A 17,224-nucleotide genomic window follows, 5' to 3' on the forward strand; every position below is an offset into this window, starting at 1 on the left:
ATCCCTTTAGATGAGTAATTTTACCAATGGGATGGACAGAGCTATTTTAGGAAGAATATGAAAGTCCTATTAAAACATTCTCTGCAGAGGGTATGAGAAAGGTGCAGGGACCAGCTATATTTCAAAATCCAAGTTATATTAAGTACAGCCTGCATTGTCCCAGTTACCCCATTTAGAATCATAGAAAGTTACGGCGCAGAAGGCGGCCATTTGGCCTATCGTGTCCAACCCGGCCGAAAAAGAGCTATTCAGCTTAATCCCACTTTCCAGCACTTGGTCCGTAGCCCTGTAGGTTACGGCACTTCAACTGCACATCCAAGTAAATTTTTTAATGAATTGAGGGTTTCTGCCACTACCACCCTTTCAGGCAGTGCGTTCCAGACCCCTACCACCCTCTGGGTGAGAAAAATTCTCCTCAGTTCCCCTCTAATCCTTCAACCAATTACTTTAAATCTATGCCTTCTGGTCACTGACCCCTCTGCTAAGGGAAATATGTCCTCCCTATCCACTCTATCTAGTCCAGTCATAATTTGATATACCTCAATTAAATCTCCCCTCAGCCTCCTTTGTTCCAAAGAAAACAACCCCAGCCTATCCAATCTTTCCTCAAAGCTAAAATTTTCCAGCCCTGGCAACATCCTTGTAAATCTCCTCTGTACCCTCTCTAATGCAATCACATCTTTCCTGTAATGTGGTGACCAGAACTGTATGCAGTACTCAAGCTGTGGCCTAACCAATGTTTTATACAGTTCTAGCATAACCTCCCTGCTCTTATATTCTATGTCTTGGCTAATAAAGGAAAGTATCCCGTATGCCTTTTTAACCACCTTATCTACCTGTCCTGCTACCTTCTGGGATCTGTGGACATGCACTCCAAAGTCCCTTTGTTCTTCTACACCTCTCACTATCCTCCCATTTATTGTGTACTCCCTTGCCTTGTTTGAACCACAGCTCCTGGCAACTGATCACAAAATGGCATTGATAACAGCTGTCCATTGTCCAGACTATCCTTCTTCCCATTGAAAGGAGGATGTGCTAAGCAGGATACCAAGGGAGAACATTTATTACTAAAATGAAAATCTTGTGTAACTGTTGTGCATGATATTGTTCACTGCTGCCTGTATTAAAATCCATCTGTAACCTGTACAGATCTGAACTCTACTACACTTGACTTATACCATTTCAGTCATTTCAAGTATCTATTTCAGAGTGAGCGAATGGAACTTTGAGCTACCTGTGGCAATTGTCCCTCAGGAACGCCGTCCCTATAGAAGATAATCCTTGTTGGCTTGAAGCGGGTAGATTTGTAAAACTGGATCAGAAGTTCTCGAACCATATAGGAAAGGTCTTCAATTATCTCCTGACGAGGTCGCTGCACACGGACAGTGGCACAGTAACGGCTTGGATGGGCATCCATGCTGCCAACCACCTGGCATGAAAAAATAGAACTCTCAGGAGAACTAATGATATTGCACAGGCAATGTCAAAACAAGTGAAAGTTCTGAATGCGCGTGGGTAGTCTTAATCCAGATTCTACTGGATAATAAACTGCCAGAGAATTCCCTAGTCTGTAACACTGACTTAGCAGTTGTGCTCAGAGTGGTTGCAGAATAATGTGTAGAAAATGGAAGTAGCTCCTCCTGATGGCTCAGCCAGTACACTCTTTCCCTCCCTTCCCCCCCCCCCACCCCCAGTACTAAGTCATACAGACTAAGAAGCTTCCAGATTCAATCACTTGTCTGTGTTGAGTTAACTAAACTCATTTGAGGCCATGGCGGGGCATTTCTAATGACCTCAGCAACGCTGGTTTAAAAAAAATGGAAAAATCCACCTCTGTTCTTGCTCATTCTCAATGTGCAGACTTCAGTTGGAAATTTATGTGGTCGTTGGCGAAGGTCCAGCCTGGCTGAGATATCGCGCCTCCCCCCCACCAATGGTTGTACAGCTTCCCAATCCTTTTACCTGCACCCTCCCCTCATCAAGAGAACACAGGCCTTTTAAGGATTCATGAAGCTGTACTATAAAATCCAGTTTCCTCTGATTGATATTTGTGCAGATCCAAGATTAACTGGCTAGTATTGATACATTTTACTAGGAAGCTTTTTAAGAACGGCTCGCAACATAAAAATCAGTCCTACTCATAAGGATGACGTGGGCAATCAAAATATTACAGTCATATACCAGAGATTGTTCTAGAGGTTGGTGTTCAGGCAATCTTGAGAGAACTAACTTTTCATTTTAACCCTCGGTGCACTAGGTTTGGGCATTCCTGCAACCGGCATGCAAGTCCCCATGGAGCTAATTTAGATTTGTATAAATTAAGGCCAGTGGCGTTGGCTCACTGAAATCCTGGGTCATGTTTGAGATGTGTCACCAGAGGTAACTTAGAACGGGATATATGAAGCCAATCTGTTTCTACTAATAGCCGAGACTGGCGGAAGTGAGGAACAATTGAGCCTGAAGAGTACAGCAAGTTGACAATGGATTCCTGAAGCTGGAAACAGCTTTGGAAGTTGTTTTTTTTTGTTTTTTCCTAGAAAGTACTGTACTTGCATTTGACCTTCTGTGGAATTGAAACTATTGGGATATTTTTGCTGCCACCCACAGTGAGACGTACTGAGGACCAAGTAGGAGATTCTCAATGGGCAGTCCTTTGTTTGCCATTATCATGGAGGAGGAGCAGGAGAGCGTGAGACAGCATATGAGGAGAATACATCCTCCAAGAAATTAACCTCATCACACCTCCCCAAATAATTTACAGGCTGCACAGGTCCTATCCCTTAGTGAGGAGCTCTGGGTTAGAAGAACCTGCTTCACCAAAGATGCAATGGGGAGCTGTGCCAGCTACAACACAAAGACTTGCGGCTACGATCTGCCGCACAGTTTTGTCTGTGAAGGTTATAATTATACTCAACTTTTATGCCACCATGCCATTTCAGGCAGCCATGGGACATTTGGGCAGTATCAGCCAGGGTGGCGTGCGAGCAAGTATTTCTCAGGCAATTTACACACTTTTCTGAAGAGCTGGGGAGTTCATTCAGTTTGACATCACAGCAAGGCAGCAGTGAGAAAGGGCCATTCCGTTTTATGGTATTGTTGGGCTTCCCAAAGTGCAATAGATGGCAACTACATTGCTTTGTGAGCTCCTACCACCCATCCCCTCAACTTCCTGAACAAACAGGGCTACCACTCATTCAATGTCGAGATTGTGTGTGACAACAAGCAAAGAATCCTCTATGTCAACGCAAGTTGCCAAGATACATTCATCCTTAGGAATTCTCCCCTCCTTGAACTCCTGAAAGAAGAAAATCATGTCTGCAGATGGCTTGTAGGCCTTGTTGCCATGAATCATGAACCCTCGAGAGTTGCAAGAACAGCAGCAGAGGTGTGCTACGATGAAGTACATGCCTCTACCAGATTGATAGTTTAGGATAGGCTCTGCAATTTGCTCTGTATTGTATGTCCTGCATAATCGTAGCCTGCTGTGCGTGGCACGACTTGGCAATCCAAAAAAGCCTGGACATGGATATTCCTGGAGAGATGGTTGCTTTGGAAGCAAAACAACTTGCAATTTTACAGTGCCTTTAATGTAGTAAAACATCCCAAGGCGCTTCACAGGAGCATTATCAAACAAAATTTGACACCGAGACACATAAGGAGATATTAGGACAGGTGACCAAAAGCATGGTCAAGAGGTAGGTTTTAAGGAGCGCCTTAAAGGAGGAGAGAGGCGGAAAGGTTTGGGGAGGGAATTCCAGAGCTTAGGGTCTTGGCAGCTGAAGGCACAGCCGCCAATGGTGCAGCGATGAAAATCAGGGGTACACAAGAGTCCAGAAATAGAGGAGCGCAGAGATCTCGGAGGCTTGCAGGGCTGGAGGAGGTTAGAGAAAGGGAGGGGTGAGGCCATGGAGCGATTTGAAAACAAGGATGAGAATTTTTAAATTGAGATGTTGCTGGACCAGGAGCCAATGTAGGTCAGCGAACACGGATTGATGGGTGAACAGTTCTTGGTGCGAGTTAGGATACGGGCAGCAGTTTTGGACGAGCTCAAGTTTACGGAGGATGCAAGGCGAGAAGCCAGCCAGGACAGCATTGGAATAGTCGAATCTAGAGGTAACAAAGGCATGGATGATGGTTTCAGCAGCAGACGAGCTGAGGCACGGGCGGAGACGGGCAATGTTATGGAGGTGGAAGTAGACGATCTTGGTGATGGAGAAGATATGGGGTTGGAAGGTCATTTCAGGGTCAAATAGGCCACGGTTGCGAACAATCTGGTTCAGCCTCAATGACCAGGGAGAGGGATGGAGTCAGTGGCTAGGGAATGGAGTTTGTGGCGGGGACCGAAGACAATGGCATCGGTCTTCCCAATATTTAGTTGGAGGAGCAAATTTCTGCTCACCCAATACAAAACAACATAGAGGAAAGCATCAAAATGAAAGTCATTCCGAGGATTCCTTAATAATTGCTGCAAGGGTATCAAAACTCAACTTATCAATGAAGTGTTCTCATCTGTTTAACACAGTTCCTTTGTCACAGCTCCCATAACGCCTTCTCCCCAACCTTCAAATAAATGATAAATATTTCAATCCAGTACCCATCCTATAACATCACATCACAATAAGCTTCTTTGGCCTTACATGATTATGCACATCTTAATCATCTGACAGATTGAGTCAGCATAAAATAAGTGAACCCTTTCCCGTGTGACTAGAATGACCATGAATAACAAAGCATGACATTAGTACACTCGCCTTCAATACAACAAATTCCAAAGTGACCATAAGTCAATCTACTCTTTCTTCAACCACGATTCCCCTGGGTGTTCTTTCTCCTATTCTCGTGCTTGGCCTAGGTGCAACCTGAAGGCTACCATAGTGAAAATGGTTGGTTTCTCCTGTTGTACAAAATGCTCATGGGACTGAGGTGGCCTCCTCTCTTGGCAGTTTGCTCCAAGGAGGGAGCCACTGTTGGCTGCATCTCTAGAGCTTTTGCCTGGGCAGCCTTCTGCAAGCCACTTGTGTGATTGTCTAGGGGAAAGGCCATATGGCTAGCTTGTGCCACTGTCCTAAGAAATGCCAGTTTCATGCAGATCACCTCCAGCAGTCACCATTTCACTGGGATTTGGATCATGTCTCCGCTGATCAGCAGGATGGTTGGTCGATTGCCAGATACTGAAAGCCCCGAGAAACAGCAGCATGCATCATGGCTCCCAGAATCTAGGTGTTGGCACACAGAGTGCAATCATTCCCATACTGCCATCAGGGCAGCAGCCTATTCTTCTGTGGAGGAGGCACCAACTGGTCCTGGACCGCTCCTCAGATAGGAGTGGGGGTAGAGGGTGTGTTGCTGCAGATTTCAGTGGAGTTGCCACACAATCCATTGATTTCTGCAACAAAGAAAAAGCTTCCCCGACGGTGCCGCAAACCAGAGTCACGGCTGCCAGTTGCCAAACATCCTCAGAGACTGATCTCAGAGTCCGCACAGACGTGTGCCGATGTTCCTTGAGCATCCTTCTTTTCAGGCAAGTACTAACGAGATCCAGCTCCCACAACTCCAAAGTCATCAGCAGCTTTCCAGACTGCCTATGTTGGGAAGCTGGCACATCCTCACCCATTTCTCACTCCCCTGGCTCCCTTGTACTGTGTGAATCATCCTCACTAATTTCCCCAGGTGACAGTATCTGAGCTGGTGTGTGAAAATGAAAGAAGCAAGTGATGGAGGGAGTTAGATCGAGGGGGCTGCGACAGAGGAATATGGGGGTTTTCCACAGAGACTCATGGGTGGATTTCTCATTCACCACCCTCTCCCTCATCATCCTCATAGCTGACCAGGAAGAATTTCCTTCTCTTCTGCTCATCCTCCTTGACATCATCAGTGCCACTGCCACCTCCCTCCACATGACATGTGACACAAGCTTTTCAAATCTCTTCCCGTGGGCACCCAGCAATCTCTCCTCCACAGCATCTCATCCAGGAGGGTTTTCAGTCACTTTCTATATAAGTTTAGGCCCCCCTTCTCCATCTCCTTGCAATTCTCTGCACCCTTCTTGGGTGCTTTGGCAGGTACTCCACTTGAAAACATGCCTAAAAAGTGACATGAAATCATACAGGATTGTCATATGACATATACCTGACAGTGAACTTAGTCTGGCCAAAAGTTTACTACTTACTTGCTGCTGCAATCTTCAGCCATTCTTGGCTTTTTAAAGCAGCACTGCTAATTTTCAAGCTCCCCATTGTAATCCTCCAATGTTACAGGATTTGGGCTAATAAACTACCAAAGGACATGCAAGTGAGCCGACCCTGCAAATTACTGCAAGGTCAGCACTGGACAACATCAGCAGGCCAAGTTCTGGCTGAGGGACACAACACTGGTGTAAATGGCCCTGTGGAATTTCTGACTTTTGAAGGTGCAAAAAGAGAGTTGGAGGAGTTTAGGGAGGGAGTTCCAGAGAGTGGGGCTGAGGCGGCTGAAGATTCTGCTACCAATGGTGGAGCCAAGACAGGGAGGATGCATAGAAGGCTAGAGTTAAAGGATCAAAGAGTGCAGGAGGGGACACAAAGCTGGAGGAGGTCATAGAAATAATTTGGAGGCAAGACCATGGAGGAATTTGAGGATGAGGTAATGTGCTAAGGGATTGGGAGCAAGTGTAGATCAGTGAGGTGAAGAGTGATGGATGAGTGGAACTCAGTACAGGGCAGAATATGAACTGAGTTCTGAAACTCAACTGAGTTGAACAGGGCACCAATGCTTTATATGTGACTTAATACAACCTGAGTGAGTGTCTGGAGAGTGGGATGGTATTAATGGCAAGGGAGTGGAATTTATGTTGGTGGCTGGAAACGATGGCTTTGGTCTTCCCAGTGTTCAGCGACCTTCTGATTTAGTGGTCTTTCAGGGTTCACTATAATCAGATTCCACTGCACTTCAGTTTAGCAACTCGACCGAATTTTATAATATTACAAATATGCTATGCATAAAAGAAAGTAAAATGGGATCAAGTTCTTTTAAAAAATATTTTACTTAAAGACTACAGGCTGCACATCCCTCTGAGTTTACCATCAAGGGTATGACAGGACTGTAATTCCGCCTGCCAGTGTGATCTTGCTGTCACATTTCCATAGAGGAATTTGAGGATGAGGTAATGTGGTAGGGGATTGGGAGCAAGTGTAGATCACTTCACCCTCCTTGTGTTGAACATCATTTACTTGAAAATCACAGAATCATACAGCACAGGAGGAGGCCATTAGACCCATCGTGCCTGTGCCGGCTCTTTGAAAGAGCTATCTAATTAGCCCCACTCCTCTGCTTTTCCCCCCATTGCCCTACAAATTTTTCCTTTTCAGGTTATGGACCCAATTCGCTTTTGAAAATTACTATTGAATTAGCTTTCACCACACTTTCAGTACTGCATTCCAGATCATAACAACATGCTGCGTAAAAAAAAATTCTCCTCCTCTCCTGGTTCTTTTGCCAATTATCTTAAATCTGTGTCCTCTGGTTAGCAATCCTCCTGTCAGTAGAATCAATTTCTCCCTATTTACACCATTAATTCTATTGACTGAGTAAGGCAGGACCTGAAATCAGTCATCACAATACACTGTGAATGCTTAAGCACATAGTTCTGAAAGTACAATGCCAATTATGCAGCTCTTCCACCCATATTAACCTCTTCTTTTTCTGCCCTCCTAGGTGTACCACAGCAACCAAGGAACAGCATCCTGAGGAACCTGATCTTTCTGCTTCTGGGTCATCCAGCTCATCTTCATCCATACCAATATTCACCCTCTCCATACCAAATACCACGGATACTTATTCAAGTGAGTGGTTATGCACCAGAGTTAAGCACAGAGCACAAATATCCAGGAGGAGTTGGAGGTGGATGATGAGGAGGCAGTCTTTGCTGGGCAGGTGGTCAGAAAATGCCATCCTTTGCCTGAGGACCCAATCTCAGGGTTCAGCATTTAAAAAGACTCACTTATGTTCAGGCACTGGAGAGTGTTGCAGAATGCTGAAACTGTTAGTAAGGGTGAGATGGCAAAAACAGAAAGAAAAACAAGTCTTCAGCACAAAACAAATTTCTGAAGTTGGCCTTTAACACCACTTCTGTCTGTCTGCAGCTGCCGAGCAATCGCCAATGCCTCTTTTATACAGGCATTTATCTCATGAAGTGGAGCATGGGTGGCAATGAATTAAATTTGAATGTAGGGGTATCTTAGTGTACTGGTTAATATAATGGACTGGCAACCCAAAGGTCAAGAGTTCAAATCCCACCATCGCAAGCTGTAAAACTAAACTCAATAAATCTAGCAATTTATGGGTTGGCACCAAGAAAAATGATTATTGTAAAAACCCAGCTGGTTCATTAATGTCTAGCCTACATTACACAGTTGACTCTTAATGCCATCTGAAGTGGCCTATCAAGCCTATCGTTGCGTAACAGAAGCAGCTCAAGAACACCACCCACCACCACCACCTCCTCTGGGCAACTAAGCATGGGCAATAAATGTGACCTTGCCAGTGTTGCCTGAGACCAAATAAAAAAAATCTTCTTCCAAATCTTATTTGCATATGGCAGTCAGCATTTAGCTGCAGGATGCCCAAACTCCCAGGAGAATTGCAATGGAATATATTTTCACCCTGATCCCTCTTCCAGCCACCACAACTTCAACCAGAAATGGGTAGTAAACATGAGGAAAATCTTGGCCTAACCTTCGCTTCACTTGGGATTGTAGAAGGCTTCATTCTATTACTACATTTACTTTGTGCTTTTAGAAATTAACATCCGCGTAATATAGTGGGTACACACACATTTTTAAAGTCTTGATAAGAAACTGCAAGCTAACAACAAACAAAAATCAGTCATTCGTTATAGAGCCTTCATTAAAAAAAAGGCTTTTGTTTAAATCAAGTAGCAGTTCCGCTGATGGAAAGAGTGACATCACTTTGTATTGGTCTATGAGTCAGCTGGCAGTTGCTGTCACCAGGCAACAGCTCTGTTAGCAGGAGTTGACTGGTGACTCACAAAGGTACTGCTTTGAAAGCAAATGTGTGCAGTAAGAAAGCATAGAACAATGTGTAGGACTTCAACACATCAGACATGGATCCCTACATCTGGTACAATATCATTGTGAAGCACAAAATATGTTCCTAAAGCTAAGCCATGCCCGACTCCTTCTTAAGAGAATCCTAAACGAGAATTTTAAATTATCAAATGTCCGAAATATGTAGTGCCCCCGACTCATCATTATTTAAAGCTTGTCTTATGTTGAACCATAACACGAATATATAAAAAAAAAGCCATGGTGGCAAATTATATTCCCACATCAGAATATCTATGATAGCCAGAGATTTAGATGAGCATGTGCACATTCTGGCAAGCACACACTAATTCTCCACATTCAGAATTTACAGACATGCTGTGAGGAAGTGTTACTCATTTGTGTTGCAGTCAGGACTCAGTTCAATACTGAGAGGGACTGGATTGTCTCATTCACTGGGGGCACATTATGTCTACAGATTCAACGTGGAAGAAACTAGTTCTAACCTGTGCAGAACTGAAAATGGGATTCAACGCTTTTCTAAAACTATTTTTTACTAAATGGAATCACATGCCTGTTGGTAAGGAAAGTCTGCCAGAGACCTGGCACAGTGATCCAACATTCTGTGCCACTGAGTGACAGGACAAGCATCTGTGGCTGGCAAATACTAAAAACTTATCCCAACCTACAGGGTAATCAAAAACTGTAAATCAGGTGCTGCCCCCACAGGAAAATAGTCATCACAGTCTGCTCTAGGCTACTTCCTGGTGGTCAAATTAGGAATTGCAATACCAGTGAGCTGGGAACAGATCAGGTTGTCTGCTTACCCTCTTGTGTGGAGAAGGCGATGAGACAGTCAAAGTTTAAATCCCAGCAAAACTGACACCCATTATCATCTGTGCTTGTTGGACACATTTTGATTTTTGTAAAAATACCCAAATTCCTACAGCTGTCAATCTCAGTAATTGCAAAAACAAAGGCAAGAATTGTCCTACACAGTGGTGCATTTTTGTCTGATCATGCAGGAAAAAAAAATATTCCTCTAAATGGAGATAAGAGCCAGATTGCAACATATTGGCTGGCCTCCCAGATTTCCCTAGAAGAATGGGATTACCTAATCAAATAACTGAATATAAATTCAAAACACAGTGACACGCAAATACTGTTGTACTCAACGTAATTGAATGTTAGCGCCAAGTGGGTTTGATATGCACTAAACTAACAGTACTGTTCTGCTATTCTATGCTGTGTGGAGCCTTCATAAACTATCTTCTGGCCTGGAATGGAATCCCATAGTTTAATCAGCAGTTTGTGCATTCATAACTATCTCCATTCTTCAATACTGGCATGAACTGTTAGTGAACTAGCTGAACTGAAGGTTTTGCTTTGCATATATGACCTGTATTTACTCATATACAATATCTTACATATCAAGCAATTCCCTTGATTCATATGCAAAGCCTCTATTTCATTCCTACACACATGATTTGGATTCTGTCAACTAAGAGTTTCATTCAAAGCAAGCAGCAGGAGAATTTCTTTTGAATGTTGATAAAAGTTCAATGTTAATGTTACCTGTTTTCAGAAAAATGTGCTATTTTTAAGTCCTCCAAGTCAGATTTCCTACTGGCTCTCCTGCTATTTTGCCTCAAATTTCCTAATTTAAAATTTAAACAAAATGCAGAACACCAGAAACATCATATCACAATTTAAGGTGGTACTCATTTTGAACTTTCCTGATGAATCATTGAGTTTATCCAGGCTCCATCTCTGGCCTACACTGGGCTTGCTGATCTCAGTTGGGCGAGCTATTCCTGTCCTAACATTGACCACAGTGCCCATGTTAGCAAAGCAGAGCTACAATCAACAAAACCAACAGAATGTTGAAATACAGAGTCAAAACAGTAGAATACAAGTGAAAAGAAGTTGTGATTAAACTGTACAGCAGTCTGGTCAGACACACCCAGATTACTGTGGTCAGTTCTGGTCTCTGAGAAACATTGGAGACCGTGCAAAGGGCCATAACGCAGACCCCCTAGCATCAAGTGGAGATGCCAGAGTGGTGATCTTACACAGTGTTATATAAGATAGTAAATGTTAGTAAAAGGTTAATCTAGAATATTACTTTAAATTAAACTGTGGGAGAAGGGCAAGGGGACACGGGTTCAAATTAGTATACGATAATTTTGGGACTGATATCAGGAAGCTTTTCTTCGTACAGAATGATCAGCATTTGGCTATTCCATGTCAAGTTGCCTGCCAGCACTCACTGTCTAAGCTCACATGGCAACAGCTACTAGGGTGGGGCACTAGAGCGCTTTCAATATGTGTGAAACTGTACTCCAACAAGGAGAGGCTGAAAATATTGGTGGAAAAAATTGGTTCAAAAAATAATTTAAATTCAGAAATAGGTTTAACTTTCAAGGTTTGCAAACATATCCCAGGTAGTAATCTGTCATTGCTCTGGTGATAGCAATGCACAGATGCTCCCTGCTGGTAAAAGCTAGAGCCGATAAATGTAACAAATGCCTGGTAATCTTTTTCTCATCTGTTTCAGATGCAATTAAGTAGTTTTAATGGAGTTGACAGTGGGACTTGTTGCATTTAGTGTAGCTCCCCCAAGACATTTTCACATTATATTGTCAGTGCAGCTGATAGCAGAACACTGGGCTGCACTCTGTGATGTAAACAAGCATGGCTCCTTCATCCTGACAGCATCATAGCCCCATTAAAAGATTATGGACCTTCGGGCTAAGATTGTAATGCATGGACACCACCCTACTGTGATCTGAAATAAAGATGCACCAAATAGAAAAGTGCCTTTAAATAAGCAACTATGGAAGGGAAAACAACTGCGCATGAGCCAACATGCTGACATTTGGTTAGAACTTCTTTTTAAATAAAACCCACATTTGAGCTGCACTGAATGCAGTGAGATCCACTATTGCAAGTCGTGTTGAAACTGCATTCAGAAAGGGAAGAAATGACTTTAATTCACTTCCACAAATTTGGCTGTGGAGCTCACAGTACTGACATGAACTATTTTATTTATTCCAAATGTTCTGACTTGACTACATTCATAAAGACTGGAGCCAAACCATTGCTTTACTTTGTTGTTTCAGCTCCTGCTTGCCACTTGAAAAAACTGTTACAATTTCTGACACTGGATATTTTGGAGGGGGGAAAGAAAATACTTAAAACCATGATTTGGGTTGCCCGGCCTGTTGGATCTAATTTTCAACAACAAACAAATAGCACTTGTGAGCAGGAAGATATCTCAAAGTGTCCTATTGGTTGGAGGAAAAAGGAAAACAGGAAAGGAATTAGAAGTTGGAGCTGATAGGACCGTTTTCGAGTGTGGGGGGGGGGGTGCGGAGAAGGTAGTTAGAGGATAGGATTGGACTTGACTATGATGCCTCCGTGGTCAAATTGCCTACCAGCACTTACCGTCAAGGCTCACACATCAACAGCCACCAGAGGGCTTTCAGTGTGTCTGGAATTGGAGTCAATGCCCTCAGGAGAGGAGGGCAGCAGAAAATTGGTCAGGAAAAAAAAGGATTTTAGAAGGCAAACTTCAGTGGAACGACTGGATGCTATATACTGGAATACTGTTTTAACAAGTGGTTACATTTAGTTGTCCCTGTGAGGCACTGAAGCACAGCAAACTGCTCAAGACTTCCTCTGAGCACACCAACATGATCAAACCTTGACAAGTGTCACACAGCCAGACTGAGGCCACATCCACCCTCTTAGCATCAGCAGATATCATCACTGGAACTTCATTATTGATCCATTTTTATTATACAAAGATATTAAATACAAGCTGCACTATATAATTTCCCCCAATAAGACATAGTTTTGGGCACCAAAACAGAAAAAGTCCAAACCCAAGGTAAAAAAAAGTCTCATTTTTCTATGGCACCTAACCATATTGCCAAAACATTTAAAAATGCTTTGCATTAAATTACTTTTTAAGTGTAGTTACTGTTACGTCGGAAAATGTGGCTGCCATTCTGTGCCAGTACTGTCACACAAGCAGCAATAAGCTTGATGACCAGTTAATCTGGTATTGGTCAAGGGAGAAATGTTGCCCAGCTGCTGTTCTTTGACAAAGCAACCTGGTACTTTAACATCTACCTAAACAGGTAGAAAGGTAATTATAAAATATTATTCTCTTGATTGTATTCCTGCTCCCCAACAAAATATTAGCATAGGTTTCTGATTAATATGTGGGGATATCAAACATTACATAGTGTGTACACATATAAATATACTAAAAACTGTACATCAGAGTACATGGATGTCACACTTTGTTATAGATGCAAAGCAATATTAAAACACTTGAAGTTCTAAGTTATTAACTAAAGCTGACAAGCGTTTTCCAATTTGCAAAGTTCCCTGGCCAAATAACAATTAATCTGTGACCTCAAGCTAGAGGTGAAATTCAACTTTGGTGGAGGTACAAAATGGATGGTAGCTGATCAGCCTTTTTACACACCGCCCGATTTTTCTTTCCATTGTGGAAAGGATAATTGGGCGAAGTGTATAACGCCCGTTTTACCCCCTGAAATTGAATTTCACCTTCACTGTGTTTACTTAGAGCAATTAGACTTTGTGGTCTTAAAGGGATAGGCCATTTAAACATAGCTCCATTGCAGCAGCAGAATAATACATTGTGCATTACATGGTATTATACCCCAGTCATAATAAAGCAGACCATCTAATTTGCCATAAAGGAGGTCCATAAATATGTCTACACAAAAATCATACATAAGCACAGAGCCCAGGGCTCATAAGGGATTTCTCTCACTAGTAGAGGAAAGTCCTTCAATTATGTTTCACTGCCAACAATCGTTATAGTTAGTAATTTTTTGACATCCTAAAGTACAAACTTACTGCTGTTATTGAGGGTTTCTTGCCATCTCCAGCTGGCGGGTGTGTGACATCTGCTCCCAAGAAGATCACAGGCTGCTGGAACACAGCCGAACTGGAAGGAAACAGGTGGAAATCCTTTTCTAAACTTGGCTTGCATAAAGTGAATAAAGTATTGAAAGCACTGAATGGCGCCAAAGCATTAACACAACATTGAAGTGAGTCTTTTGTAAAAATGAATTCCCTTTTTACAGGGCTTTCCTAAATTCCAAACGCAGACAAAATTACGGATCTCTAAGCTGATAATTATTCAATATGACCATTTAGATTTCCAGATAGAAGACTAATAAACGATTGTGAATATTTCAAATAATTTTATGTCGAAAGTTTGAGTTTGACATACTTTGTCAAATCATCGGCTATTGTATATGGTACAGAAAGCGAAACTCTTACTGGGTCCACACATGTGGGTGGGAGATCCTGGTTTTGATTTGCTTTTCAGGATTTCACCCTCTCCAATAGCAGGTGCACCTGTTGGAGACAACTCTCCAGTGTAAACATAGTGGAGCAAGTTTTAGTTGGTGTCAACAAATACAAACAATCCACTTGTACATGCCAGCAACACTATTACTATTGCTGGCCTGTAGAGACCCTGCCCCAGCATCACTAAAGGACCCAACCTGGTCACATTGTTCTGTTGAAATCGGGCTCACAACGCAAGAAAAACTGCAATTGTTTGTAGTTGCTGAATTGACCCAAGATTAAATGGAAGAATTCAGTGATATAAGTGGAGTATTAAACACTGAAAGCCATAGTGTGCCCAACTTGTTCTGAACTGAAATTTCAGAATTCGCTTCTCTACTGTTGCAAATTAGTCTGTAATTTAGCACAGAAATGCGAGGTGTTATTATGCAGCTTGCAGTTAATTGATTTAACTTGTAAATCTGATTTAATTTGCAAATTTGGCTGTACCTTTGTAAAACAAAGCAACTTGTATTCTACACCCTGCAGTCAGACCCTGCCGTTTGGGAAACCCTGATCTTTCCTCACAATGCTATCATTTGATTTTTTTACATTTTTAAAACAAAGTCTCATATGGCTCAATGACAGACTAGAAAGGATATGAAAGGGGTTATCCTTTGCAATAAAACCCAAATCGATCTGTCTACGGCTGGGAGAGGGGGAGGCAGAGAGCAGCAAATGAAGGGGAGAGGCAATTCCCCAGTAGGGGGAAGGGAAACATTGGAGGGCAAGCCTATCCGCAGCACTTTCTGTCAGTCAATTTCAGTGGCATTTGAAGACTTGCAGAAATGGTACATGGCACAGATCACTAAAAAGATTTAGGTGCAGAGAATAGAATACTAATACATTGAATTGCTATCTTGCAATTCAAAGGGCAGCAGATTTATTAAACTAAGTCAAATTCCATTTTTATTTTACAGGATTTGGGATCTTTACTTGTGTTTTGAGGATCAAATTTTGGGACTCTAACCACCTTTCTGTGAAAACTGTAAATCAGTTGCCTTCACTATGGATCATTCAATCGATTCTCCTCAGGTACCGTCCCGCTCCCTTTCAAATCTGCCGTCATCACTCAAAAAACCCAACCTTGACCTTGTCTCCTTGCGTACTACGCCCCCATCTCAAACCTCCCATTCCGATCCAAAGTCCTTGAAATTGTTATTGCCTCCCAAATCCGTGCCCATCTTTCCTGCAACTCCATTACTGAACATCTCCAATCGGGTTTCCGCACCTTCCACAGCACTGAAACGGCCCTAATCAAAGTTACAAATGATATCCCCTGTGACTGTGACCATGGTGCACTATCCCTCCCTCGTCCTTCTCGACCCATCAGCAGCCTTCGGCATGGTTAGCCATACCATCCTCCTCCAAAGCCTCTCCTCAATTATCCAGCTGGGTGGGACTGCCCTCGCCTGCTTCTGCTCTTACCTAAGCCAGTTGTCGCCAGACAATCTCCTGCTATGGCTTCTCTTCCCACCCCTACACTATTACCTCTGGAGTTCCCCAAAGATCTATCCTTGGCCCCCTCTTATTTCTCATTTACATGTTGCCCCTTGGCAACATCATCTGAAGACATGACATCAGGTTCCACATATATGCTGATGACACCCAGTTCTACCTCACCATCACCTCTCTCGACCCCTCCACTGTCCGTGTTGTCAGACTGTTTGTCCCACATCCAGTACTGGAAGGGCCACATTTTCCTCCTATTGAACATTGAGATGACCGAAGCCAATGTCTTCGGCTCCCGCCACAAACTCCCTTCCACCCCCCTTCCTGGCTCCTGTTTCAGGCTGAACCATACTATTTGACCCCGAGCTAAGCTAACGACCCCACATCCTCTCAATCACAAAGACCAACTAATTCCAACTCTATCATCGCCGCCTCTGCCCCGCCTCAGCTCATATGCAGCTGAAACCCTCATCCATGCTTTTGTTGCCCCCAGACTAGACTATTCCAATGACTCTCTTGGCTGGCCTCCCATCTTCCAACCTTCATAAATTTGAGCTCATCCAAAACTCTGCTGCCTGTATCCTAACCTGTACCCATCAGCTTTGTGCTCGCTGATCTATATATTGGCTCCCAGTCCACCAATGCCTTGATTTTAAAAGTCTTATCCTCATGTTCAAATCCCTCCATGGCCTCGCCCCTTCCCATCTCTGTACCCTACTCCAAGAACTGTGCGTTCCTCCAACTCTGGCCTCTTGTGCATCCCCCACTCCCTTTGTCCCACTGCCATGCCTTCAGCTGTATAGGCCCTGCGATCTGGAATTTCCTCCCTAAAATTCTTGTTTTGCCGTACAGTGGAGTAACTGTATTTAAAAAAAAACTGGAATAGTGACTGTACGCTGAGGCCCATCTCTGTTGCCCTTTTCTCTCCCAGCTCTGTTCAATGATGCACAGTAATTTGGTCAACTGACCAACACCTCGTTGGGAACACCTCAGATGCTATTTATGAGTGTTAGACATTTTTTTTTAAAACCAGAAGTGCATTTTGATTTACTTAGGATAAATTTTCACACCAATTTTTATTTAATATTTGAGTTATTTGAAACTATTATAGACACAGACACATAGGAAGACAGGGCAGCTTAGTTATGATTTTCCTCATGCTCATCTATCATAAGTCCCTTTTGAGCAATCTCACTGGCCTAATGATCATGTGACTTTTCAGATGTTAGTGACACACTGAAGAATTTCTTTGGCCATTAATAGTCATTTAATAGAAATCTAAGTGTTGGTAAGCAAGTGGCCAAACTGACTGTTCCATGGTCCACTAACAGTGCCTC

General features: G+C 43.0%; 1 protein-coding gene and 1 long non-coding RNA gene across 2 annotated transcripts in view; one reads left to right on the forward strand and one right to left on the reverse strand.

Annotated features, from left to right (window-relative positions):
• Window positions 1–8,470, forward strand: part of LOC137342571 (uncharacterized) — a 33,908-nt gene extending 25,438 nt beyond the window's left edge. Inside the window, exon 3 of the long non-coding RNA XR_010967291.1 lies at window positions 7,693–8,470. This is a non-coding gene — a long non-coding RNA (uncharacterized lncRNA). The remainder of the gene's footprint in view (window positions 1–7,692) is intronic.
• Window positions 1–17,224, reverse strand: part of LOC137342570 (protein argonaute-1) — an 83,921-nt gene that overhangs the window by 11,116 nt on the left and 55,581 nt on the right. The window contains exons 14-15 of the mRNA XM_068006537.1: window positions 13,938–14,028; window positions 1,235–1,429 (exon numbers count right to left, since the gene is read on the reverse strand). Coding sequence (XP_067862638.1) covers window positions 1,235–1,429; window positions 13,938–14,028 — 286 coding nt within the window. The remainder of the gene's footprint in view (window positions 1–1,234; window positions 1,430–13,937; window positions 14,029–17,224) is intronic.

This window comes from Heptranchias perlo, chromosome 26 (assembly GCF_035084215.1).
Source record: "Heptranchias perlo isolate sHepPer1 chromosome 26, sHepPer1.hap1, whole genome shotgun sequence".
Taxonomy (NCBI): domain Eukaryota; kingdom Metazoa; phylum Chordata; class Chondrichthyes; order Hexanchiformes; family Hexanchidae; genus Heptranchias; species Heptranchias perlo.